Source organism: Canis aureus, chromosome 12, assembly GCF_053574225.1.
Source record: "Canis aureus isolate CA01 chromosome 12, VMU_Caureus_v.1.0, whole genome shotgun sequence".
Lineage (NCBI taxonomy): Eukaryota > Metazoa > Chordata > Mammalia > Carnivora > Canidae > Canis > Canis aureus.
Genome location: NC_135622.1, coordinates 30529190 through 30555277, shown reverse-complemented (window position 1 = coordinate 30555277; position 26088 = coordinate 30529190). Strand labels below are relative to the sequence as shown.

Sequence of the window (26088 nt, the reverse complement as noted above, 5' to 3'; positions counted from 1 at the left end):
CTCATCCCTCCTTGCAATTGTCCCTCCTCCACTCCTCCCCCACCCTGTAGAATCCTTCAAATAAAATCTTTCCTTACTAAATCTGGATTTGATCTTTTATTTGACACCAAGAATATGTTAAGAACATTGATGGGGAATAGAAGGTGTTAGTTAGCTGAGCACAAAGCACAAGCTCACACCCTGCAAACCACCCCCCACACACTCCTGGATGGGATATCTGTGACATTCCTCTAGGAAGTTCGCAACTGTCTTAGTGTTAATGCCTTGTTAGAGGGGAAAAAAAAACAACCTTAACTTGACAATGACAAGGCCTCTAATATCCTGTAAGTCTTCTTTAACATACAAAAATCCTTTTGAAGCCTCCCTTCTCCTTCTTCCCCCCCCCCCCCTTGATTATTTACAAGTAAATAATCAGCCACCCTCACAAGCCAGGGACAGCAGCTCTTCCTGCCCACCGGTCCTGTCCCCATGCTTTAATAAAACCACCATTTGCACCAAAGATGTCTCAAGAATTTTTTCCTGGTCATTGGCTCTCGACCTCACCCCACCAAACCTCACCTATATTCCAAAACTACATCAAATATCAAGGAAAGAGATTCTGTAAATTTGGATTAGGTGGTAAATGCCTGTGTATTAATAAAACCCCATGAATAAGTGATATGAATCTCTAATTCAAAAACCATTGGCAAAAAAAAACAAAAAACAAAAAAAACAAAACAAAAAAACCCAAAAACCATTGGCCACAAAGGTGCTAGATTCAAATCAAAGAAGTAAAGTTGCAACTAAGTTAACATTTTAAAAACAACAAATTATGATTGATAACACTTTCTTGTTTTTGTCTAATATTAGGCAAAGCAGCACCAGGACTCTGATCAGCAGAAACATATTATGGACAGCTAGGGCAATGACAATTCTCTAGAACTTCCTATGTAGTATACAATTTCTGAAAATTTTATGTTAACATTTTAGCCAAATGAAAGCATATCTTGATCTAACCAAACTTCCTGTGCTGCTCATTAATGGTAATGTATCAGATAAACGTAATTACTTGTAATACCCCTCTTTTTACAAAGTTAAACAAAAAGTGACTTTCTAGGGACCCTCTGGGAAATCTCAAAGACAATTTTAGGTGTGAAAGATACTCTCTAGGATTTGATTCTTTTTTCATTAAGATTTTATTTATAAAAGAAATGACATGTATCCATTATTATGGTATTACACAGAGTATTTTCACTGCCCTAAAAATCTTCTGTGGTCTTCCTGTTCATTCCCTCACTCTCCAGCCCTGGCACCCTCCCCCGTTCCCAGGCAACCACTGAACTTTTTACTGTCTCCATAGTTTGACCTTTTCTAGAATGTTAGTTAGTTGGACTCATATAGTATATAGCCTTTTCAGACCGGTGATTCTTTCACTTAGAAATGTGTGTTTAAGAGAGGATTTGATTTGGGGAAGACAAAATATCGACAGCTTCTGTCAGGAATTTTGAGCATTTAAGGTAGGATCATGGATTATTAAAAAATAATACTTGGCTACCACACTTTTTTAAAAGTTTATTTATTAACCTTCTGTTTGTGTATTTAACTCAGACCTCTATAAACCATTATATCATTTATCATCACCTTCCGTCGTCCCTCCTGCAGGTCAATGGAAATCTGCTGTCCTAGGGAGGACCCATCTTATATCTATCTCCTTCCCTCCCTCCATCCCTCTTTCTCTTCCTCAGTACCCTCTCCTTCCCCCCCTCTCTCTTTTTCTTCCCCTCCCCTTTTCTCCCTCTTTCTTTTTCTCTCTCTGGTTTAGATTCCAAATTCCACTGTGTCTGATTTGGCTTTGCTTTGCTTTCTATACAAGCACAGGTTTGTGTGTTTGTTTTTTAAAGATTTATTTTAGAGAGGGAAAGAGAGTGCAAGCGGGAGGGGCACAGAGAGAATCCTAAGCAGACTCCACACTGAGTGTGGAGCCCAACGCAGGGCCAATCCCAGGACCCTGAGATCACAACCTGAGCTGAAACCAAGAGTCAGATGCTTAACTTACCACACCACCCAGCTGCCCTAAGCAAGATTTGACAAGGTCCAAGATTGGGGCAAAAAAGCCTACAAAGACTACCTTATAAATTCTAGGTGTTGTTTGCATATGATTGATGACTAGGCTTTTCCTAGAGAAGAGTAGTCAGGTCTCCTTGGTCCCAGTTCTTTTTTTTTTTAGAGCAAATGAGAAAGAGCGGCACACACTTGAGCATGGGAGCAAGAGAATCTTAAGGAGGCTCCATGCCCAGCATAGACCCAAGATTGTGATGTGAGCCAAAAATCAAGAGTCCAATGCTTAGCCAACTGAGTCACCAGAGTACCCTTTGGTCCCAGTTCTTGAATGTAGCTCAACACTAAGCATATTACGGAAAACTCTGGAGTGATTCAGATTCTCCACTACTTGGCAAGACTTCCTCCACTTAGTACAAATCAAAGAGGCCTAACTTACTGGACAGAGTCCTTCACTTATCTGTGAAATGGAAGCCCAGGAACTTTGAGCTCCTTACCTTCAGGGTGTGTTTTGGCAAAAGTGATGGCCACGAAAGACCAATTTCCTTGTCTTGGCCATTTCCTTGTTAGGCTAACCTGTTAGGTGGCCCAGCTCAACACAAGGCCCAGGGAGTCCTCTCAGTTATTACTGACTTGGCAGGGAGACGAGACTCAGCCCAACTCCGTTGATGTGGGTCTGCTGCCTGGGACCTGTGGCTACAGTCTCTGGACATTCACCATAAAGGACACCTGAATGCTGGTGGTGGTCAAGTGGCAAGTAGCAGAAATTGCTTCTGTATGGTTTATAACTAAAGAGGGATTTATGGGGAGGATTCTGGGAATTCCCTCAGACTCCAAGAAAGATTTGGGATCCCCCAATACATGCAGGTCATCCCTGGAACATAGCCATGACCCTGACTCAGCTCCATTAGTCCAATTAGACAGTGTCTGGCCCTGGCAGGGGGATAGATAGTGTTGGACCATTCTGGAGATGGCTATGGGCTGTCATTTACAACTACACAAATGCCAGCAACCAAAAGAAGCAAAGTCCAAGATCAAGGTCTAGTAGGGTTTGTTTCTGATGAAGCCTCTCTTCCTGGTATACAGATGGCTGTTTTTTTCCTAAATCCTCAAAAGGCCCTTATAAGAGGGCAGTTGGAGCTCTCTTATGTCTCTTCTTATAAGGACAGCACTCATATTGGACTATGACCCTTATGGCCTCATTTAACTTTAATTACCTCCTTAAAGGCCCTACCTCCAAATACAATCATATTAGGAGTTCAAGCTTTAACATGAATTTGGAGGGAACACAGTTGAGTCCGTGCCAGATCTCAATGGCCAGAGCTGGATGATGGCTCCAGCTGCCAGGAGGCTGGGAAATGGGGAAACCAAACTGTTATGATTGGGTTACATTAATCATGTCCCATGAAACAAACAAAATACCACAAACTGGGTGCCTTGTAAACAGCAAAAATTTATTTCGCACAGTTCTGCAGTCTGAGAAATCCAAGATTCCAGTGCCAGCGATTCAGTGTTTGATGAGAGCTTGCTTCCCAGGCTGGCTTTTTGCTGTTTCCTCACATGGGAAAGGGGCAAGGGAGCTTTCCTGGGCCTCTTGTATAAGCAAGGGGTCTCTGCACACATGACCTAATCACCTCCCAAGGGTCCCATCTCAACACCATTGTATGGTACATTCGATTTTCAACATAGGAATTTTTTCAGCATTCAGACCATAGCAGTTCCCTCGTGGAGTCCCTCAAGTCGTAGAATAAGGGACTGAAGGTAGACAGAAAGTGGCAAATCCTGCCAACAAATGGAGACTGGAGGAACAGAGAAGGCTTCAGTGTGGCCAGGTCAGCCTTAAAATCTCTCTGTGGCTTCTTGTTTTATTCTTATTTTATCCTTGACTCACAGTCCCTGCTCCCTCCAGCTTCAAAAGTTTTAACCATTGGTCCAGGAGCAGAGGTTGATTCCGGGGCAGGAAATGAGGATTTTAGAGAGAAAAACTTCAGAAGTAGGTGAAGCCCAACCAAACTTCCTCCTTTCTCTGAGGCAGGGAGTGAGTCTGGCTAAATTCTAAGGTGTGGCGCTGCCCCGGGGTGCTGGAGGTCTGGCTTCTGACACATAGACCCAGGTCAGGACCGTCCAAGGAGTGCAATGACAGGAGCTGGAATTTTCAAGGACGGAGATTTTATGACTTACCTAACGGTTGTTTTAGATCCCCAGTGAAGGGGGTGGGGGAATGATGGGGAAGTCCCTTTTTGTTGCTGGTAAGTGTACCCCTAGTGGTTGGAGTATGTGTATTACAAGCATAGAGGTAAAGGAGATGGTTATAGTGGGCAAAATGTTGTGGTAATTGATGATTTTTATGGGTAGATCCCTTGTGATGAAATGTTAAGAGTAATGGATAGATATATTTATAAGGTTCCTATTCAGGGTGCCTTTGGAACTGGGTGTGGCACAATGTGGGTTAGGTTGAGTAGCAACTTCAAAAAGCAGTTATGGGTTGTGCCTCCCTTATATTTTTCCTGAAACTTTAATAAAATCTTACTACTATTCCTGCCTAGTCGCGTGTGTGTGTGTGTGTGTGTGCATGTGTATGTATGTGTAAAGGGGGGATGAGAAGGGGTTTGGCCCATATTTCTGAAGCAATAGTTAAAGGTGGGTTCTTTTTAAAAAAAAAATTTTTTTTTAAGATTTTATTTATTTATTCATGAGAGAGAGAGAGGTAGAGACATAGGCAAGGGAGAAGCAGGCTCCCTGTGGGGAACCCGATGCGGGACTTGATCCTAAGACCCCAGGATCATGACCTGAGCTGAAGGCAAACACTCAACCATGAAGCCGCTCAGGCACTCCCATCATATGCCCTCCTTAATGCCCATCACCCAGTTACCCCATCCCCCAACCCTCCTCCCCTCCAGCAACCCTCAGTTTGTTTCCTATGATTAAGAGTCTCTAATGGTTTGTCTCCCTCTCTGGTTTTGTCTTGTTTTATTTTTTCCTCCCTTCCCCTATGATCCTCTGTTTTGTTTCTTAAATTCCACATGAGTGAGATCATATGGTAATTGTCTCTTTCTGACTGACTTATTTCACTTAGCATAATATCCTCTAGTTCCACCCATGTCGTTGCATTGGAAGATTTCATCTTTTTGATGGCTGAGTAGCATTCCATTGTATACGTGTACCACATCCTTTTTTTTAAGGTTTTATTTATTTATGAGAGATATATAGAGAGAAGCAGAGACATAAGCAGAGGGAGAAGCAGGCTCCCCAAAGGGAGCCTGTCATAGGACTTGATCCCAGAACCCTGGGATGACGACCTGAGCCAAAGGCAGACACTCAACCATTCAGTCACGTAGGTGCCCCTATACCACTTCTTCTTTATCCATTCATCTGTCAATGGACATCTTGGCTCTTTCCATATTTTGGATATTCTGGACATTGCTGATATAAACATTGAGGTGCAGGTGCCCCTTTGGATCACTACGTTTGTATCTTTGGAGTAAATCCCTAGTAGTGCAATTACTGGGTCATAGGGAAGCTCTATTTTCAACTTTCTAAGGAACTTCCATACTGTTTTCCAGAGTGGCTGCACCAGCTTGCATTCCCATCAACAGTGTAAAAGGGTTTCCCTTTCTCCATATCCTCACCAACACCTGTCCTTTCCTGACTTGTTAATTTTAGCCAATCTGATCGGTGTGAGGTGGTATCTCATTGTGGTTTTGATTTCTATTTCCCTGATGCCAAGTGATGTTGAGCATATTCTTCATGTGTCTTTTGGCCACTTTTATGTCTTCTTGGAAAAATGTCCATGTCTTCTGCCCACTTCTTGATTGGATTATTTGTTCTTTGGGTATTGAGTTTGATAAGTTCTTTATAGATCGTGGATACTAGCCCTTTATCTGATGAGGCATTTGCAAATACCTTCTTGTCAAGGGTGGGTTCTCTCCCTTCTCCAAAGCCAGGAAAGGAACTGGCCAAGGTCATTTGGGAAGAGCTATTTCTTTCTCTCCAGGGCCACCAGCATTTGGGGCTGATGAGGTGAGGAACAGTTCTCTAGAAATAATCTGGGAATGGCTCCTGAGTAAGTCCTTTGGGAACCAGTAAGAGGCAGCTGAGGAACATTCTGAAGGAGGGTGTTTCTGATAATAATTGGGGTAAAATATAAGGTGAGTCTAGGACACCTGTCCTATGGGCTAGGTAGAACTGGGGATTGGTAGTGAGGAGAACACAGTGACTGCCTTTAGGGAGCCTATAGGGTGGGGGGTAGGGCGCAGACTCTAATAGGTCCAGCAGTGGCAGGATAGGAGAAGCTATGGGTGCTATGGGGGCACATGGGATGGGCATCTGAGCCAGTAAGGCTCTGGGAGGATAACTTCTGGATGAGTCTAGAACAGTGGGAACAGTGTAGAGAATTTCTTCAGGTAGATGTTTTCTGTGCTTTCAGAGCTGAGGGAGGGCCACACATGCTGGGAGCCCAGGTGGTACCTCAGGGCTTAGCCCAGACAGAGGCTAGACATTCAGGGTTTATTCTGAGGGCAGAAGAGGGCCACGGGCAAGTTTATGCAAGGGATGAGCTGACCAGAGTTGGAATTTGGAATGATTCTTTTATGGATCATCTACTGATTTCTGCCTTACCCAAGGCCATAGGCTCTACCTCCAAAGCCCTGCAGTTACTCCGCAAATGACACTAGAATTGCTCTCCTCTACTTTACACTTGGAGTTCATCATCTCTCTCCACACGGCTACACGGCCCCTCTCCACGGGGTAGGGTAAAGCAGCCTACTCGGATTTTTCCCAAGAAGCTGCTTCCCTGGATAGTAACAACTACCCAGGCATTCAACTCAGTAGCTTATGTGCAAGTGACATCGAAAGCAGGCTTCTCGGATTGGGCTCCCTGGCCCAAGGCCTTTTGCCCCACGCTCCTTGCTCATGTGCCTAGGGCCTGCAGCTGAGATGTGACACTAAATTAGCCCATAATCAGGCATAGAGAAAGATGAGAATGGCAACTCTGTGAAAGGTGAGCGTCTTCTACTTCCTAGGTCCTTGGCAGACATTACTAATCAACTGCATCACTTTCACAGAATCAACCCAAAGCTGAGGCAACTGGGAGCAGTGAGAATTGGTGGTGGTGGTGGGCGGGGGGGGGGGGGGGGGGGGGCTGATTTATCATTCTTGACCCAGGCCCGGAGGGGATCCAAAGGTCTGGGTGGCTCTGAGTCAGAAGCCAGGCAGGAGAGCAGGCAGTCAGCATGCAAGCTAGAATTTCAAAAGCCCTGAGGTAAAGGGCAGGTCAGGGAGTGGTCAGGCTAGCCAAGCAGAACTGCAGAGAAGGAGGCGATGATTCACATGCATCCAGAACTTTACAAAGCACTTTCACTAAATGCCCACAACTCTTGAGGTAATTACTCACTTCCGTAATACAGATGAGGAAATAGAGACCCAGTGACACGTATTTGCCTGATGTCACCATTGGCAGCTGCTGTTCTGGTCTACCTGGAGGACACACTTCCTCTGAACTGGTGCCTCAGGGACACAGTTAAGCACAAGACAGAAGATTAGATTTTCCTCAAAATTATTCTTTGAGCTGAGGCCCACTAGGAGGGATAGCATCTGAAGCTGAGCCAGATGGTCAGGGGTCCTGAGTGATGAGAAAGGGGCCAGGAGCATTTGCTGATTCCTGAAGGGATGTGAATACTCTCATTTTGGCCTACTTCAAGCTGCCAGAGTGGCGTCGTTGAATTTGGAATTGGAAAGAGAGGAGCCAGGAGGAGGCAGCTCCAGCTCCTGGATGGCAGTGCCCCTGAGAGGGAGGGCTGCATGGCTGCTGCCCCCATGTGTGGTTGTTCAGCTCTTCCTGGGGTCTGTGAGCCCCACAGGCTCTTTCCTGCCTGGGTGGGAGTTTCTTGTTGTTGCCTGCAAGAATAAAGAGCCTAAAAACCCTCACTGAACCTATGGGGGCGCCTGGCGCAGGCCTTGTGTTTCTGGCTTCCAGTTCCTTGACTTTTCCTCCCCACCCTGCTGCTCCTTCAAGGGGTGCCAAGCAGGGACCCTGGAGATGGTTGGAAGCCTCCCAGGGAGGGCTTGAGGGTGGGACTGGTGGTGCAGCCACCCTTCTAAGACCCTTGCCCGGAGCCCCTTCCCTTCCTGTGGGGGCCTCATAACCAGGCTGGGCAGGTGCTGCCACTTGCTGTGCGCAGATGAGAACTGGCTTTCCAGGAATAGCCAGGGGCCCGAAGGAGCGGGGAAGGTCTTCTCAGCCCCAGGAGTGTGTTCGGGGGGCGGTCACCTGCCTTTCATCGGTCAACAGACCAGACCCTCTCTGCATCTCATTCTGGGTCACAGAACAGAGCTGGAAGTGACTGTACTCATTTCACAGATGCACAGGTGTGGTCCAGGGAGAGGCAGAGGCTCAGGGGTCTGGCAGGATGGGGACCCACGCCCGTGCCCTGTCCAGCGCACCACGGCCTGCCCCTGCTGGCCCGTGCATCAGGGGACAGTCGCCACAACCTGACTCTGCCTTGCCCTCCTGTCTGAAAGCCCTGTTGAGTTTCCCAGCAGCAACGTTCTTGGAGTCCTTTGCTTAGGAAACTGATCTTGAGGTAACAAAGAACGAAAGCTGCCGCCTAGTGGCCGTGCAGTGGCAGCACTTTGGCTTGAATGGTGGGAATGCTGTGGGGTGGAGTCAGCAGAGGGGGACGGGGTGGAGACCCGGTGGCCTGGCTGGAGCTGGGTCCCTTGGGGTTGAGGACAAGCGGGCCTGGGGGGTGGGTGCTGTAGTGAAGGAGCAAGTAGATCGTCCACAGGGCAGCAGTAGCCACTACCGAGCTCCAGGAAATGGCCTCACAAGGCCAGAAATTCTGATTTTTTTTTTTAAGATTTTATTTATTAGAGACACAGAGAGACAGAGACAGAGAGAGAGAGAGAGAGAGAGAGAGAGAGCGCGCGCGCGAGAGAGAGAGAGAGAGAGACAGGCAGGCAGAGGGAGAAGCAGGCTCCATGCAGGGAGCCCGACGACATGGGACTCGACCTGTGACTCCAGGATCAGGCCCTGGGCTGAAGGTGGCACTAAACCGCTGAGCCACTGGGGCTGCCCAGAAATTCTGATTTTTAAAGAGACCCATATCCAAAATTTTCTTGAAATCAAGTGAAATCAAAATCAAGTGAAATCTCTTGATTTTTAAACGCTGGGAACTAGTTACAAAAACCTTTTTTTTTTTTTTTTAAATGATAGGGGTCAAGCAAACCAAACACATCTTCAGGCTGCTATCTGCAGCCTCTGATCTTGAACTTAAATGGATATCTCTTCCCTGGGGGGCTTCCCCTGCCAGTGCTGTGCCCACCCAGAGATGCTGCTCCTCCAGTGTGGGACACTTGACACTCCCCTGGGAGTCCTGAGCGAACCCCTGCTTCCAGACCCTGTGGCTCCCTGCTGAGAAGGAGCCCCTGACTCGGGTCCTGGCTGCAGTCTTTCCTCCCTGTCCTCAATTCTTGATCTTGAAGACTCAGAGGTAGGCCTTGCCTTTGCCCCAAACTACTGCTGTGCGCTTGTGCTGATTTCAAAGCTTCCTACACCCTGGCCTCGTCCCCTCCCTCAGTACATGTTGCCATCCCATCAGCTCACCTGGACATGTTAGTTTTAGCTGCCTCCTCATCCTCCCTCAGAGGCCACCAGGATCTATGATCCATTGGTCCCACCTGTCCTAGGTCCCTCACTCCCCCTTTCCCTGACTTCTGCTCTGTGGCCCCTCCATCCTGATCACTCTTGCTCAGCGGACTCTGGGTGTGGCTCTCACTCACATGGGACCCAGCCTCCCCCCCCACTCCAACTCCCACCTCCGCAGCCAGTCCCCCCAGGTGACAGGGAGGCCACCTCACTGCTGCTAGTTCCACAGACACTCCTGCCACTAGCCTCTTTTGGGTGGGAACCTGGGGCTTTCCAGAAGCCCCATGGCCCTGCCCTGTGTAGCCTTGCCACCTCCTTGGAGATCTCTAGTTGCCAGTCTCCCTCCTCAGACCTCCAACACCACCCCCCTTCCCCAGTGCCCGTGCTCCCTAGGAGAACGAAAGCACACGCCAGAGGTGTCCACAGCCTCCACCCACTCCAGATCTGTGCCCCAGCATGCTGCCTGTCTCTGTAGGTGGGCTCCCTACCACCCCCACCCCCTAGCACCTTGTCCCACTCAGAAACCACAGGCCTCTTGTGAGAGCCAGAGACCAGGACCCTTCTCTGCTCCAGCTCGCTCTGAGACCCAGAATCTTCTATACATCCAGCCTCAGCCACCTGTTGGACCCCATCTCTCCCCCAGCTCACTCTGCTTCAACCCCAGAGGTCTTCTAGTTCCTCAGACACACGTGCCCACTCCCACCCAAGGCTGTGATCCTCCCAGTTCCCTCTGCTCTCCCCCCAGGAGTTGCATCGCTCTGTCACTTCCTCCAGCCACTGGTCAGATGCCACTTTCTACTGAGACCTCCTGACCACTCTGTTTACAGCTGTGCACCCCAGACATGGATGGTCGTGATGGCAGCCCAACGTTGTGAATGTACTCAATGCCACAGAACTGTATGCTTACAGATGGCTAAAATGGTAAACGTTATACTGTTATATTTTACCACAAAAACAAACTGTACACTCCACTCCCAGCCCTATTTTCCTCCCTGCACTTAACTCCTCTGTATTTTATTCATTATATTCCCCTTGTAGAATGTCAGCTCCATGAAGGCAGGGGCCTGAATGCTTTATCCACTGATGTGTCCATCCCAACACCTAAAACAGTGCCTGGCACCAACCAGGAATAGACACTCAGTGTCTGTCAAATGCCTGACACATGGCCTTCTACTTAAACGGTCACCAGGAAAAGGGGCTGGGATTGTAGGGATGTCCCTTTTAGGGTCACCTCCACTCACTGCCACCGTCATTCCTATTTTAGTATACATGCTACTAAAGCAAGCACTCGCCGCCATCCTCAACAGCCTGAAGGCCAGTTTGAAAGGGATCTTCAAAATGGTCCTGAAACAGGGTTTATGCCCCACACATTGGTTCTGGCCAGTCCTTCTGGCCTGTGGGTCCCCAAGGCAGAGTCAGGGACTGTCAGTGCCCCCAGAAGCACGTGCAGGATGCCCTTGCAAGGAGTCAGACAGTCCTGTGAGCCATGTCTGAAGCTAACAGAGCCCTCAGAGCTGTTTCCTCATTTGTAAACCAGAACAGTACCTTCCCTGGGAATTGGGAGGGGCGAGTGAGAAAAATCATATACAGTGGCTCACGGGAAATGCAGGGCACAGAGCTTTTCCAGGAAGCATGCCCATATTAAGCCCTGGGGATCTGCTGACACCCAAGCAAGGGCCACAGCCTCCTGCTCAGGGACCAACTCAGGAAGCAGCCGCCCCACAAGGAAAGGTGTAGTCCCCAGAGCAGCCTCCAGAGGGCACCACATCACAGCTCTGAACCTTCTGTGCTCAAGTTCTGGCGCCAGCCTCGCACCTCCCACTGCTGTGCCAGAGCCAGGTCTCTGTGGCTTCGCGGATCCCAGCGACGCGGTCCCATCTCAGGCAGGACCCTGCACACAACCAGTAGCCTTCGCCTCCCCTTAACCCAGGGGAATCTGACCCCACAGCCTGCAGCCCAGCCCCCAGGGCACTTGCAGGGAGGGTAGCAGAATTCAACCCTTCACCCCTCCTTGTCCACCACTGCGACTCCAGAAGCCTGGAGAGAGAGGCAGCGTGTGGGTGCATATGGGAAGTAGGGCCTCTGGAGGTCAGGCAGCTACTCAGGCTGGTATCTGACATTGCCCAGGACGGAGGTGGGGAATTGGGAGACCCCCTGCAGAGCCAAGAGTGAGGACCACCACCCTCTGGCTACCCCATCGCTGGTCCCAGCTTGGAGGGCAGCTATCTGGCCTGTGCCCATCTGAGCTCCCCCTCCACAGGCAGCTTCTAGAATTGGAGGCTGGAGGCAAGAGGAGGCTGGAAAGGATGCCTTTAGCCTGGGTAGCCCATCCCCTGGTGCCAGAGATGTTATGTGTGCCCTGGTCTAGGGTCATCACACTCAGTGGTGGCACTGGGCAAACAGAACCCAGCCCTGGCCTCAGCCTACTCATCTATTAACTAAGTGGGGAGAGGGGGGTGTCATCACACTAGATTGCCCGTCCCACAGCCTGAGCTCCTGAGTATCCCAGAAGGCAGGGCAAGTTCCAGTGGTGGAGGTCCAAGGCCACTGTTGACCAATCCAAGGCTGGAAGTTGGGGGCCTGGCCCCACCCTACTACCCTGCATCCAAAAGCAGCACTGCTGTTGTAGTAACAAGTGTGAAGCTCTGCAGGCCACCATACCTGGGGTCAGAGAACAGGCAGCCTGGGAAGGGGAGGGAGGCCTCTAAAAGGCCCCCCCCCTCCTTCCTACAAGACAGATGGCCCTCATTGCTCCCCTTTAGGAGCCTTTAGGAAGGAGGGTGTTAGGCTGCAAGGGTTTGAGCAAGCCCTCAGAGCAAAACCATGTCTGAGAACACAGATGCCCAGACCAAGATCCCGGCCACTTTACTCCCCTCACTCTGGGTGCCTACCCCCGTCCGGAACCTCCTGGCCCACCCCTGTGCAGCAGGCCAGGGGCAGTGGGATGGGGGCTTCAGCAGCAAACCCTGTAAGTCCATCACCAGGACAGACCAATTCAGGTTCCCTGCTTATACCCTCTGCCCCCAGGGGGGCTGCTAACAGTCGCAGGGCTCATCCTACTGTTCAATTTGGGATCCTGTGGCTTAGCTCTGAATACTGGAGTCACACCCAAGTGCCTACCTAACTGCTCTGCTGCTGACTTGCTGGGGGAACCAGGGCAAGTCACCAGGCCTCAGACCCCCACCTATGTAAAGAGCAAGGTAACGGGTAACTACTTGGTCCACAGACCTGAGACTACGAAAGTAGAAGGCACAGGACAAGTGTCACAGTCCGCTGACATATGAACAAGAGGCTGAGTTCTGCTTTGAGTCCTGCTCTTCAGTGGGAGTGGGGGCATTTCAGATCTGACTGGATGCAAGGTAGGTCTCCCTTTGGCTCCCCCACCCATGCCACTGGTGCCCCACCTGAGAGCACACCCCAGCCTCACCTGCCCGTGAAGGTCCACACCACACACACCTCAGGGCTGAGTGGATTCACATTGGTCTTTTATTGGATTTTCCATGGGCAGCCTGGACACCTCAAGCTGCTAACCAGCTCCTCAGCCCTTCGGCACGTTCCTGGCTTCTGCTCTGGGGACCTAGCTGGGAGCTGCCAGCCAGGCACCGTCTTCTCCCAAGGCCCTGCCACAACTGGGGCTCCAGGCTTGGGTTGCTTCCTTGAGACAAACCCAGTTTTCCCACTGCCTCCCTCTTTATGCCAGGCTGCCCAGACAGGGGCACGTTCCTGCATTGGGGACAGCCAAGCTCTCCTGGGGAACAGGCTCCAGCCCAGACCCCTGGCAGTGCCTACTCATCTCAGGCCACTTCAGACCCCGCACAGCATAGCACAGCACAGCACTGCAAGCTCCAACCTAAAGCTTGGTGTTGAGGTGGAAAAAGTGGGGTGCTGCATAGGTTGTGGCAGGTGGCACATGCCATGCAGACGAGGCTGGGCAAAGTCTGTGGCGAAGGGCACTGTCAAAGGATGACGGGGGGAAGTGCATCAGACCTGTGGCCATGGGTGAGGGCCCTGTAGTGGCCAGGAAGTGGGCCGGGAAGGCAGGGATGACCAGGGGGCTGAAGGGGAGAGTGGCCTGGCCCTTTAAGTGGTCCGGGGTGCCAGCAAAGTTCAGTGGGCACCGCAGCATGGTGCCCCTGTAGGCCTCAGGGAGGGCAGGCCCCAGCGCTGGGCCCAGCAGGCAGGACACGGCCACACCAGACCCCATAGATTTGGCCCCACACTCCTTGGCGTCCACCTCCTTAAGAAAGGGAGACACTGCCCGCAGTTTTTTGCCACCATGGGCAAAGCCCTCTTCTTCCAGGCTGCGCTTGGTACCCAGGCCGGGGCTGCTAGGGAAGGTAGACAGGGGAACAGGGCTCTCAGCAGGGGCCTTGGCCATCGGGGACACCCAGCAGGCTTTGGGCTTGGGGTAGGGGCTGCCTTTTCTAGAGCTGCCTTTATGGAATGCAGACGGGCGGTTGGCATCCCCGCCCCACACCAGCTGGGGCTCTTTGACTGCCAGGCCTTCCTCTTTGCCAGGGGGCCCCAATAGCACCCCATCTTTAAAATTGGGGAAGAAGTCCCGGGGGTGCTGGCTGACGGGCTTCAGCACCTCAGTGGGGTATGCGTGGAAACAGCCAGTGAAGATGGGGGCTGGTAGGCGGGGACCCACTTGAGCCTCCTCCCTGAGGCTGCCACCAGGGGCCTGTAACCCCTCCGGAGGGGTTAGCCGGTGCCTGGAGTTCTCAGCTGGTTTTCCTGGGCTCTGAGGACTTTCCGACAGGAGAATGGCAGGGGATGCCTGGGGGTCCCCATTAGGGCTGCCTACCCCGTGGCGACAGCCCTCCTCCTGGCACTGCAAGGCCTCTGCCTTGCTCACTTGGGCCAGGAGCTTCTTTTTGGCCAGTGGTGACATGATGCCATGTGTTCCTTTGCAGTAGAAGCTGGACAGGAGCCGCTTGTAGGCCTCAGGGCAGCCGCTGGCACCCCCAAAGGGTGGAGAGGGCCCCAGGGCCGGGCCTGGCTGTTCTGGGCTCTCCCTGGGGGCCTCCTGGTTGGGAAGCCGTGCCAGGTCAGGGGCAGCATCTGTTTTCATCTTTCCTGGCACCATCTGGAAGGAGAAAAGGCCATGCCTCAGGGCTGGATGTGCGAGCTGTGTATCCTGACCTAGGGACCCCATGGCAGCAGGGGCGCAGAGGTATTCCCAAGAGCCTCTGCTAGCCCTTCCAGCGCCTTTGTGGAAGGTTTTCCAAAGGTATCCCGTCCTCTGAATGGACGCAGCCTGGTACCAGGACATGGGGCCTGGTGACTGTGGGGCAGACTGGAGTTTAGACCTGACATGGCCCCTCATTTGACCCTACACAACCATTACCCCGGAAAGCCCCCTCCCCTGCCACCCCAGGTCTGCCCCTCAGAGCGTGTTCTCGGTATTCTGGGCAAGGAGTTCTGTGCCTTGGCAAGGGCAGGGGGAGGAAGGCCCAGGGTCAGCTGGTGGCCCCAGGCAGGCACAGAGCTCACCTGATCCAACCGCTTCTCTTCCTTGGCCTTCTTCGGCTTCTCAGTGGTCCCATCATCCCCCCGAGGCTCCTTAGCCATCTTGTATTGCTTCCTGGGCTTGGAAGGGGGCAGTGGCTTGTCGTCCTCCCCCTTCAGGTGCCGCACATATGGGAGCACCAGCCTGAGGAGGAGCAGAGCGTGTCCACCGGGAGGCCGGCCTGGCCCACTTGCCACCAGGGCCGTGCCCTTCCCCACGTCATCCAGGAGGCCTGCAGCAGGCCAGCCACCCCACAGGGCTCTGGGTGGTGAGGAGCACAGCGCACCCCTCGGGCACCCCACTCCTGGCCCCACTGCGGCTGTGCCCCACCCTGAGGTCTCACCCCGGCCGTACCTCTCGTAGTGGCGGCGTGTGCAGGTGGCTGCGCTGGTGCTGCCCGGGCTGCCCCCCAGCTCGTCATACACGTTCTTCCAGAGGCGGCGGCCGGTCACCTGCAAGGGCACCACGTGAGTGCATGGTAGGCACACGCCGCCCAGGTGGTGGGGTCCCTGCCGCTCCAGGTCCCCACTTGGCAAGGCTGGGGGCAAGGACCGCAGTTTGGCACCTGCCTCTCTGGCAGCAGCAGTGGGGAGACTGGAGGGGGCTCCCTGGCCACTAGCCAGTCCTCCGGCCCCAGGGGCCACTGCCTGACTGCTGGCCCGGGCAGTGTTCCCAGCTTGGGGAGCATGGGGAAGACAGAACAGATGGGAAGACAGGAAAACCTGCTTGAAGCAGCAAAGTACCAGTGGGCCAGGCAGGCCCTCCTCCCCACAGCATGCAGGAGAGCTGGGGAAGCGGCAGGCTCTGGGACCCTGCCTCTTCCTCCTGTCTGGTAGTGAGGACAGCGCTGTCCCCAGACAAGGCTCTTCCTCCCCAGGTCCCCACAGGGTAGTGGGGACGGGCTGCAGGATGCAACATGCTGAGGACTGAGATACCCTCCTTACCATCTCATAGGCCCCCAGCTTCTCCACTGCTTTGTAGATTTTCCACAGGTTAACTAGAGAAGAGAGAGGGCAGGGCCCCCGTCAGTCTCTGCAGAAGGAAGGGGCAGCCAGCAGCCCATCCCCGTGGACCTGTCAGGCAGGCACAGAACCAACACACACCCAGACAGGGCCATGGCAACGGGTGGCTAGGCCAGGCCCTAAGCACTGGGGGCCCAGTGGCCAGTGAGGACAGAAGTCCGGCCCCACCCACTGCAGCCCTGTGCCTGGGGTGGGGGGTGCCCTTTCTGTGTGCAAGCCCTGTGGGCTGGCATCGCCCAGGGTTGCCCAGAGTGGAGGTGCCTGCATGACACCCTGCCTGGATGGAATCCCCTGCCGGGCTCCCCCTCCCTGCCTGCAACCCAGGGACGCACTCTGCTTGAAGCCGAGATGGGGCACCCTCTCGATGGGCGTGTGTCGCTCCTTCATGAACTTGTAGAGGCTGACCAGGAAGGCCTGCTCCTCCTCCCGCTCCTGGTCCTCCTCCCGCTCCCCGCCTGCCTCGGGGGAGTCCTGGGGAAAGAACAGGAGGCATTGGGATGAGCCCCCAGTTGGTGGGTGGCTGGGGACAGACGGAACCACTGCCTGCTGGGGAAGGAGGTATGTGGTCCCCGACCCCAGGCTCCCGTGGGAGGGAGCAGGCCCCCAGCACCCAGTTGACAGCTCTGGGCTGGAGTGACTGTTTCTGGCACCAGAGAGGTAGTTGTCAGCTGTTAGTGTCCAGGACGCCAGCTCAGGGTCCATGGAAATGGCTCCAGAGACGGCCATAGGAGCAGCCCTGCGGCTTCTCCAGGCCTCTCTCCAGGCACAGATCACTTCTCTGTCTTGCTCTAGATTTGTTATGTCTGCATCTCAGCTCATCTACTAGACTGTGAGCTCTTGGTGGCGGGCTCAGCATCCCTAGGCCTCCTAGGGACCCCTGTGGCGAAAGCCAAGGAAACAAAGGTGCTTGGTGTTTTCTGGTACGTCAGGGTCCTGTGTCCACCAAGTTCAGAGCCGCCAGTCTGCATGCTGAATTCAGGGTGCTGAAGCCCTATCCTGGGTTCCTGACTCATTTCTGTCAGATGCTCAGGACTTTTGGTTTCTGCTTCCAGAGGGACCGTTTCTGCTGGTGCTATGCATTTGGTTGGTGGCTCAGGGTGGAAGAGTGTGGCTGAGCTGGAGCTCGGGGCTCAGGTCCTGGATGAGGAGGCCCCAAACACCAAGGATGGAAACCAACTGATCTAAGAACAGTAAAGAGAGCTGTGCACCCAAAATATTCGATTCGAGTACAATTTTCTGACACTGAATAAGACCGTTGATAACAAATGGCACACGAACTAACACATCACCTAAGAAACTGTGACATACCCGGGCCCGAGGCAGCTGTTCTCATGCAGGCCCCGGGTGAAGGTGCTCTCAAGGCCTTGGAGTGAATGTGCTCTTCCACACAAGCTGTTAAAAAACTGTCACCATTTCCAACTACTCTTCTACGTGAGTTGGGATTTTCACTCCAGACTGTGCCACCAAAGCAAATGACCAAAAGGAGTGGGTGTTGAGGCCAATGCTCCACAATGTCACCCATGGCTCCCTCTCAGTCTACACTCACCAATGGCCTCAGTGATCTCACTGAGTGACTCTGGCATCCCTGTAAACCTGGGAGGGATGTGTGGATGTACATGTAGTTTACATCCTAAAATAGTGCTTTTGTCTGTTTTATTCATCAGGGCTCTGGGCAAATCACTTGATAAAAGGGTTCTGCTAGAAAAACTAAGCCTGGGGATCCCTGGGTGGCGCAGCGGTTTGGCGCCTGCCTTTGGCCCAGGGCGCGATCCTGGAGACCCAGGATCGAGTCCCACGTCGGGCTCCCGGTGCATGGAGCCTGCTTCTCCCTCTGCCTGTGTCTCTGCTTCTCTCTCTCTCTCTCTCTGTGTGTGTGACTATCATAAAAAAAAAAAAAAAAAAAAAAAAATTAAAAAAAGAAAAACTAAGCCTGAAGGGCAGCCCCGGTGGCGCAGCGGTTTAGCGCCGCCTGCAGCCCAGGGCGTGATCCTGGAGACCCTGGATCAAGTCCCACGTCAGGCTCTCTGTATGGTGCCTGCTTCTCCCTCTGCCTGTGTCTCTGCCCCCGCCCCCCTCTCTCTCGGTCTCTATGAATAAATAAATAAAATCTTTAAAAAAAAAAGAAAAGAAAGAAAGAAAAACTAAGCCTGAAACCCCTGCCACAGGTGACGGGCGGGTCCTCTGGTCCCTGGCTCCCAGCTCCCACACCTCCCTGGATACAGGCGCGAGACTGTAGGGTTGGGCCCCTCTCCTGGCTCTGCAGGCTGGAGGGCAGGGAATACACCCTCTGGAGAGCTTGGGGAGTCCCCAAGTTTACCTGGGAAACTGTGCACAGGGGAGGGGGGAGGGACAGGGTAGAGGCCCCAGGGGTTACTCACCTCCAGATGGATGGGGCTCTGGCTCCTGCTCTGCTCACCATCAGGTTGAGGGGACACAGATGGGTCTAGGGGATCACCCTCCTCTGACTGCTTCCTTTTCCCTTTGATAGGGGGTGCTGCAAGGAGAGGAACAAAGCGGAGGGGAGAGGGGAAGAGGAAGGAGAGAGAGATAAAGAGAGCACTTGAGATGCAGGCCTGAAGAACAGGCAGTGAGGAGAGGTCCTCCAGGAGCAGGGAGCAGCAGCAGATCCTCCTACCCCCATCTGAACCTGCCAGGTGGGAAGTGAGTTCTTCCTTCCGCGCTGCGTCTTCTGCCCCCTGGTCCCTGACTGCATGCAGGCTGGCCCTCCACACGCACCTATGGATGCACCCTGGTGGCCAACTCTGTTCTCCCTCCTCTCTGCCAGGCTCACCCCCAGATGGACCCCACGCCCGCTACTGTTCCTTTCTCTGTTCCAGTCAGCTTCCCACACCTTTGAAGGAAACCCTAAACAACCCCGGGGTCAAGTCAGAGGAGGATAAGGTTGGGGCTGTGGTGCTCAGGGAAATCCTGTCTCCAAAACCTGCCCCACATTCAGGCATAAAGTTTTCACAGCATCTCAGCCTAACTGGGAAAGCTGCCGAGGTTCCTATGTTTGTGAGTCCAAGAGCACCACAGAGGGTGCTTGGATGCTCTAGAAATAATCGAGAAGACTATAAGCTCCTGCTTCTGAAATATCTGACCTTTCTCTGAGCACCTGCAGAGTTCTAACTGGCCCTAATGAGGTCACTGGCTCCTGTCACCTGCAAGGGTCTGCAGACCCTTCAGGTCTCACCTGACAAGCCACTTCCTCTGGGTGGCCTTTCTCAGTCCCCAGCCAAGCACAGCACTCTGCTTCTCTTGTCACCCTGAGCTACTCACAGCCACCCAGACTCAACTGCTCACTGCACGTGAGGCTTCCTGAAGGTTCAGTGAGGCCTCCAGCACCCCACACAGTAGATGCCAGATTTCAGGGAAAGGGAGAGAGTCACAACAACCTGCTTGGGGAGGGAGGAGCCATGGGCTGGATTTTACGAAAGGCAGCCATGAGTGGATGGTTGCAAAAACATAACATCCATATCCCTGCAAAAACGACTAGAACATCAGAACATGCCTCAGACCCCCTCACAGGCTGGCAGGGCATCTGAGCTCAGGAGCCCATGTCTTTTGATCACCCTTTCTTTCTGTCTAACCTGCCTTTCTTTTTTGTTAGTCTAGGATGAACTGTCCCATTTTCTTGGTTCTTTCCAACTCAGGAAATCCTTACTGCGGGGCACCTCTGAGATTCTCCTAGAGAGAAAAAGAATCTCCATAGCAATGATAAACCCATCCCAGCATGACCCATGAGGCCTCAGGCTAGTGTCTCCTTCAGCAGTTGCTCACACAAGCATTACCATTACCGCAGCAAGCACTGGGCTTGTGTCTACTCACTCCTGCTGTGTGGGTCCCTGGCTCTTCCATGTATGTTCTCCTATTTAGTCCCAGAAGGGATCTCATTTTAAAGAGGGGGAAACTGAAGCCAGAGAACCTAGGATGGTTGTCTCCCTAGGAGACCAGGTCTATCAAACCACCAGCCCAAGAGGCCCGGCCTCACCGCCACTATGGCTGCTGGTGTTACCAACATCATTTGCAAGCCTTGACGAAGAGTCCAAATAAGCCTGGAAGAGAAACCAATGTTAAGCCTTGTCAAAAAGAAAGACACGGGGGCCTTCCTCTCAGGCTGGTTTCTCACCAATCAAGACATGGTCCATTTCCAGAAATAACTAGGTGTTAACAACTGACTGCCCTACCCAGCCCAGCAGGCTGATGCCTTTCCTACTGAGTTCTTGGGTGACTCTGTACCTCAGTCTTCCCTTCTGTGAAATGGGAGTGAAAGACCCTTGAATCCTTTGCTCACTGTCTCCGAATTCGTGAAGTCTTCCAGGTCTCTGGGGCGCACCCGCTTCCACCAGCTCTTCTGTTTGCCCCCCCTGCCCTCTCCACCTGTTTTCACTTCCTCTCTGCCTTCTTTCCTGCAGGCTTGGCTTTTCAGCCTCAAAGGACTCTCTACTCTGAGTCCCTCCCTGTGGTGTTACTGGGCCTTCTCACTGGAGCCTTCCTGCACACTTGCTATGTGTCTCTGGCAAGTTGCTGCCCTTGGCCTCGGCCTCAGAAGAATAGGTGATAGGAGCAGGGCCCATTAGGATCACCAGGGAGCATTCTAAAGGTAGTGATGACCATGTTCCCCAGCCCCAGTTTGATTTAAAGTTCTGCAAGGGGCGTCAGAGTTTAAAGCTCCCAAGTGGATCTCAAAGGGTAGCCAGTTTGAGAGCCACTGGGCCAGAGGACCTCTATCCCGTCTGCTTGGTTCCAGAGTTGGTAAGCTCTGCCACACTGAGGGAAAACCTCCTGGAGTCAGGCACTCGGGTTACCTGGAAAGGAGGTCACCAATCTGAGCTGTTTAACCCCAGACAGGAAAAGGATCAGAGCTCTTGCCTAGAGCCACAAAGGGAAACACTCTCTTTATCTTTGCGTCCAGCTGAGTCCCCAAATGAACTCACCCTCCATTCTCTCCCAGCCAGGCTAGCATCCTCTCTGCCCTGGCAGGGCCTCCTGGACCCCCACTTCCACAGCCTTAGCTGAAGGAGAGCCCCCTCTTTCTACAGGGTGCCCTCTGTCCTATCCCTGGATCCCCTAAGCTCTCCCTTCCCCAGTCATTTGTAGATCAGGTTCCAGATAATCTTCATTTGGAGAAGGGGTCTGCTAGGAAAACTAAGTCTGAAACCCCTGCCACAGGTGACAGACGGGTCCCCCTGCCTGCCAGGCTCCCAGCTCCCATACCTTCCAATGCAGCTGACACAGGACTGGGCCACCCTCCTGGCTCTGCAAAGGGAGGGAAGGGGCTTGGGGACCAGTGATCCCAATCTCCCAGCCACATCCAGGAGGCAGAAGCAGGAGTCCCACTTGCTGGGACCCTTCCTGACTGCTGCCCAGGAGCTACTGAGTTACTTACTGTCCTGCTTTGGCCACAAAGCCTCAGGTGGCCGATTGTAATGGGGAGGTGGATCCATTTTTCAAAAAGAAAACCTCTCCTTGCCAAAGGAACATCATCCAGACATGGGTCTTTCCATCCAGGAAGCAATAATGACAATAATGGTGATTATTATTTAATTGTTTACTCTGAACACATCTGGAATCTCTAAGGTATGAAGTAGAGATCTAATCCCCCCAATGGTTAGGTGGTCCCAGTATTGTCTGAGTGATACCCTTCCCCCAATGATCTGAAATGCTACTCTCCTCACAATCCAAAAGCTTATAAGGAACACATTTGAAACTATTTCTGGACTTTTCTACTCAGTTTCCTTCACTGTGGAATGCCAGCACTGGGGCCCACTGTCTTAATTGTGAAACGACTTACTCTCCGGAGGGCAAGTCCCCCATCATTAGTCTTTTTAAATAATTTTATCTGAACTTCAGGATAATTTTATCACATTCCCTTAAAAAAGAAAACAAACTACTGGGGTTTGGGTTGAATTGCATTTAAATTTAGAAATTACTTTGAGGAGAAGTAACACCTTTCCGATAGGGCATCTGCCTTTTTCAGGACCACACTGTCTCCAACATTCAGTTCTCCCTCTGCTGGCCCCAGATGCTCCTTCTTACAAGTCCCGTGTGTTTCCTGTTAAGCTCATTCCTCAGGTTTTGCGCAGCTAGATAACAGTGTGAGAAAAGCATTGGTAACCTTGGGTAGGATTTCGCTCCACAGTTGCTGCTGTCTCCTCCTGCCGCTGTAGAAAGAGGACAGGGAGCTGCTGGTTGAGCCAGGATATGAGCCCCTGGACCCTCGTGACCAAGTGCCTCACTGGGCAGTGAGGAGGGGGTGGCAGAGTGCTGGGTGGGAGGACTGTCCAAGGCCCATCTGGTGCTAGCAACCCGAGTCTGCTTAACCCCATAGCCCCAAGGTCCTGAAAACCACAGCAGTGAAGAGGTCAGTACCAGTCACTAACTCCAAAAGATGATGCTCCCTGAAGGCTACTTGTTCTCAAGCCATTCCCTACTTCCCTCTCCATACTATACACTCCAACTCCAGTCAGTGTTCTGGTGGGCCCAGGACTAGGCATTTTTGGACTCTGCTTCACTGAACCTTCCCAGCTCCCCAGTGGATGCTATCTCCCCCTTTTCACAGATACAATCCCTGAAGATCCCAGAGCTTTAAGTAAGTGGCCTGAGGTAACTCAGCCTCCTACTGGCAAAGCTGGGATTCAGAACCAAAGCAGGCTGCCTGTCCCAAGACTCTGAACCCTGAGATCTAGGGTTTTTCATGGAAGCAGGGAGACCCCAAGCTCCATATCTGCTCAAAGGGTGTGGGCTTGCTTCTTGCCCCAGTGGGTCTGCAGTCTCCCATCACACCACTCCTGTTCATCTGCGAGAAAGAGTCTGCCTCCACTGATGAGCTGGAATCAGGTAAGAGCCGGGCAGGAGAGATGGGAATCGGCTCTGACTCCAAAGAGGTGCATGTTTCATCAAGTCAGCCACTGCTTCCCCATCCACAGGTGGGGGTGCTAGACCCCCATGGGTCCAATGTTCTAAGCAGAACAAAGTGAGAAACAAGTCTTCCCACGTGGGCCACAGCCAAGTGTGTGCACACACAGTCCTCATGGTGAGATCTGAGGTCTGCTAGTCCTGCTCACTCCCCTCGGGGTCTCACGGTGCTGTGGGGCTGGGAACAGGTGCTCCATAAACAGCCGCAGGGATGCAGTATGAGCCACTTGAGGGGCTTGGGCTGTTACTAGTTCAAGGCCATAGAGCCTGTCAGAGACCTAGTGCCAGACTGCACCGCCTGTATCTATCTCCTTCGTGCTCTCGCTCTCTCTCTACTCTTGCTCTCTCCACTCTCTCTCTCTCTCCCTCCTATTCCCTCTCCCTCCGTCCCTCCCTCTCTCCTCCCCCCTCCTCCCACGGCCAGCCCCGCCCCATTCACCCTTGGTGTGATGGGAAGGAAGCAACACTTCCTTTCATGAAAAGTCACCCACTGGGAGCCCTGCGTCAATTACGACAATAATGGTAACAGCCGTCTCAATAACAAGCAGCAGGAACGGCCCCACCTCGCCCGAGGTTGTTGGCTTAAGTTTCTCTTAGTTTGAGCTGGAGCTGAAACAAAGACAGCCTTTGAGGCGGCCAGTCCACTCTGTGGCCCAGGAGCCGGCTGCCTGGCAAAGTGTCGGTGTGGAGCTCTCTCCAGTGGGCCATCTGGGGAGGGAGGGCCTGCCAAGGGCTGTGCTCCCGCCCGCGCTGAGGGCAGACGAGCTGGACATGGGACCCCTGGAGGCACGGGGGTCGGGGGGAGGGTGTGTGGGGGAACGACTGCCACAGCCCTGCCTCAGTTTCTCAGCTGGGGCCTGGGGGAAAACAGGGTTTGAGAGTAGCTGGGGCCAAGATGAGAGTCTTGAGAGAAAGACCAAGAGGTAGGTGGCATGGGGGCTCCAACTCCTAACCCCACGGGAAGTCTGTCCCTCCTTAGCCAGCTCTGATGTGTCCTAAAGACCCTATTCCAGAACTAGGCTCAATCCCACTGTCCTGCCTCTGCAAGTCTGGGTGGTATCTGAAAACAGTAACAGTTCCACCAGTGGACGGTTTCCTATGTCCCCATGAACTAACTACCTTTCAAGTTCCCAATCCGCCCAGGGAGAAACCAGGCTCCGGGGCTTGTCTAAGACGTGGCCCCCGAGTAGAGACTCAGCCCGGATGGGAGGAAGGTTGCCTAACCCCTGCCTGGGGCGCTCCGGGGCCTGCTGCTTTTCCACCCCCCTCCCACCCCCCCACCCCCACCCGGAGACTCCAGGGGCCTAACAGGGAGTGTGGGCAGTTACCTGGCCAGTTCACCACCAGGTAACAGAAAAGCAAGGGGGAGGGGAGAGGCGTCGGCGGCCGGCCTCTCCTTCACCGCCGGACCTCACTCTAAGCCTCAGTTTCTCTGACTGTTTATCAAAAACGAGGGCCTGAAGCTCTGCGGTCCTTTCCACCTCTGCCAGGCCACGTTCTGGTCGCGGGCGGGTCCCCAGGGCTCTGGGGGAGTCTGGGACTCCACTCCGGGGGCCTGACCTCTAGGCACCGGCTCTCACCCCTCTTTTGCCCCGCCGGCATGTAGGCGCAGAAACGGTGACGGCCCAACAGCGGCCCTGCGGAGGGGGCGAGGGGCACCTGCTACCCTCCCCGTGGCCCCGCGGGCTCCTCCCGGCCGGCGGGCCGCCCGCACACAAAGGCCCGCGCCGAGCCGAGCCGAGCCCCGGGACCCGCACCCTGAGCCCCCGCGGTGCGGCGCGTGGAGAGCCCCGGCGCCCCCTCCACGTCGGCGGCGCTGGGGGGCGGGCGTGGGTACGTGGACCCCGGCCGAGGGCGCCCCCGCGACCCTGCGCAGCGCCCGAGACGCGGCCGCCCCGAGCTCCGGCCGAGCGCGAAGCCCGGAGTCCCTCCCGGCGCCCCCCCCACCCCCACCCCCCGGCGCTCCGGGGCCGCCGCCCGGTCCCTCCCGGAGACTCGAGGAAAGGGAAGAAAAACACAAGAAATAAGGCGACAGCGAAGAGGGGAGCGTCTGTCCTTCCTGCCGGGGGGCAGGAGACGATGCACGGGAGACCAGAGTGAGAACACGGAGAGGAAAAAAGAAAAGGGAAGAGGAAAGGGAAAGAGAAAGGGTAGGGGCGGGGGGCCGGCAGCCGCCGACGGATCAGAACGCCCCTCTGCTGAAAGAGGAACCGCGGATTCTTCAAAGTGCATTGAGCAAGTTCTTCAAAACCCGCGCAGAGTCACTTTCAGGAAACGGCGGCCGCAGTGGAAAGCGCCGCGCGCCCAGGGACCCCGGTGCCTCTTCTCGGCGGCGCCGGCAGTTCTGAGAACCGCGGGCTGTGCCGGGCGGGGGGGCGGGGGCCGGGGGGCGGGGGGCGGGGGGCGGCGGGGGCTGGGCGCGGAGACGGCTGCGGACGGCCTGTCACAACAAATTAGCTGAGACCAGCTCGAGATTGAAACCACAGCAGGAAGTGGGATGACAGAACCGAACAGGACTTGGTAAATTTCAGCCAGAAGACGACGAAAAGAGTTTCGAGATAAACGTCCGGGAAGCCCCTGGCCGCCAAAACTTTTCGTCTCGGCTTTTTTCGAAGAGTGCGCGCCGCCACCCAGCCTCACCCCTCCCGCGCGGGGCGCAGGGCGCAGGGCGCCCCCAGGCCGGGCCGGGTCGTCGGCGCCTTCGCCCGGAGTCCCCCCCGGCCCCGCTCCGCCCCTCCCGGCGGCCCCGACGGCCACGAGGGCCCGGGGGGGACCCGGCAGGGCAACCTGGCCCCCCCCGCGGGGCCGCCAGCCCCGTCCCGGGACATGCCACGGAGCCGCTTACCCATGGCCCGGCAAGGTCCCGCGGCGCCCGCCCGAAGCCCTCCGCGCGCCCAGCTGTCCGACCCCGCGCTCTCCGCGCAACTGGCCCGCGGCGCCGCGAGCCTGCCGCC

General features: G+C 54.0%; 2 protein-coding genes and 1 long non-coding RNA gene across 7 annotated transcripts in view; 2 read left to right on the top strand and 1 right to left on the bottom strand.

The window, feature by feature from the left end:
- Window positions 1-26088, top strand: part of MTA3 (metastasis associated 1 family member 3) — a 313378-nt gene that overhangs the window by 224725 nt on the left and 62565 nt on the right. The gene's annotated exons all lie outside the window — the stretch shown is intronic.
- Window positions 1350-18112, top strand: LOC144280908 (uncharacterized). The gene is made up of 4 exons (XR_013349327.1): window positions 1350-1496; window positions 10428-10603; window positions 12909-13041; window positions 17269-18112. It is a non-coding gene; the product is annotated as an uncharacterized LOC144280908 (long non-coding RNA).
- On the bottom strand, window positions 13151-26088 carry ARID5A (AT-rich interaction domain 5A). 5 transcript variants are annotated; one of them, XM_077843416.1, is made up of 7 exons: window positions 25980-26088; window positions 18595-18710; window positions 16549-16687; window positions 16139-16191; window positions 15549-15646; window positions 15179-15338; window positions 13151-14771 (listed from the first exon to the last, which is right to left on the bottom strand). In XM_077843416.1, exons 1-7 carry the CDS (start codon window positions 25981-25983, stop codon window positions 13533-13535), a joined length of 1809 nt encoding a protein of 602 aa, XP_077699542.1. In that variant the 5' UTR covers window positions 25984-26088; the 3' UTR covers window positions 13151-13532. The 5 variants fall into 5 exon arrangements, with proteins under 5 accessions (XP_077699542.1, XP_077699541.1, XP_077699545.1 ...); XM_077843415.1 differs by lacking the exon at window positions 25980-26088 and adding an exon at window positions 22150-22380; XM_077843419.1 differs by lacking the exon at window positions 16549-16687 and having other exon boundaries at window positions 25980-26002.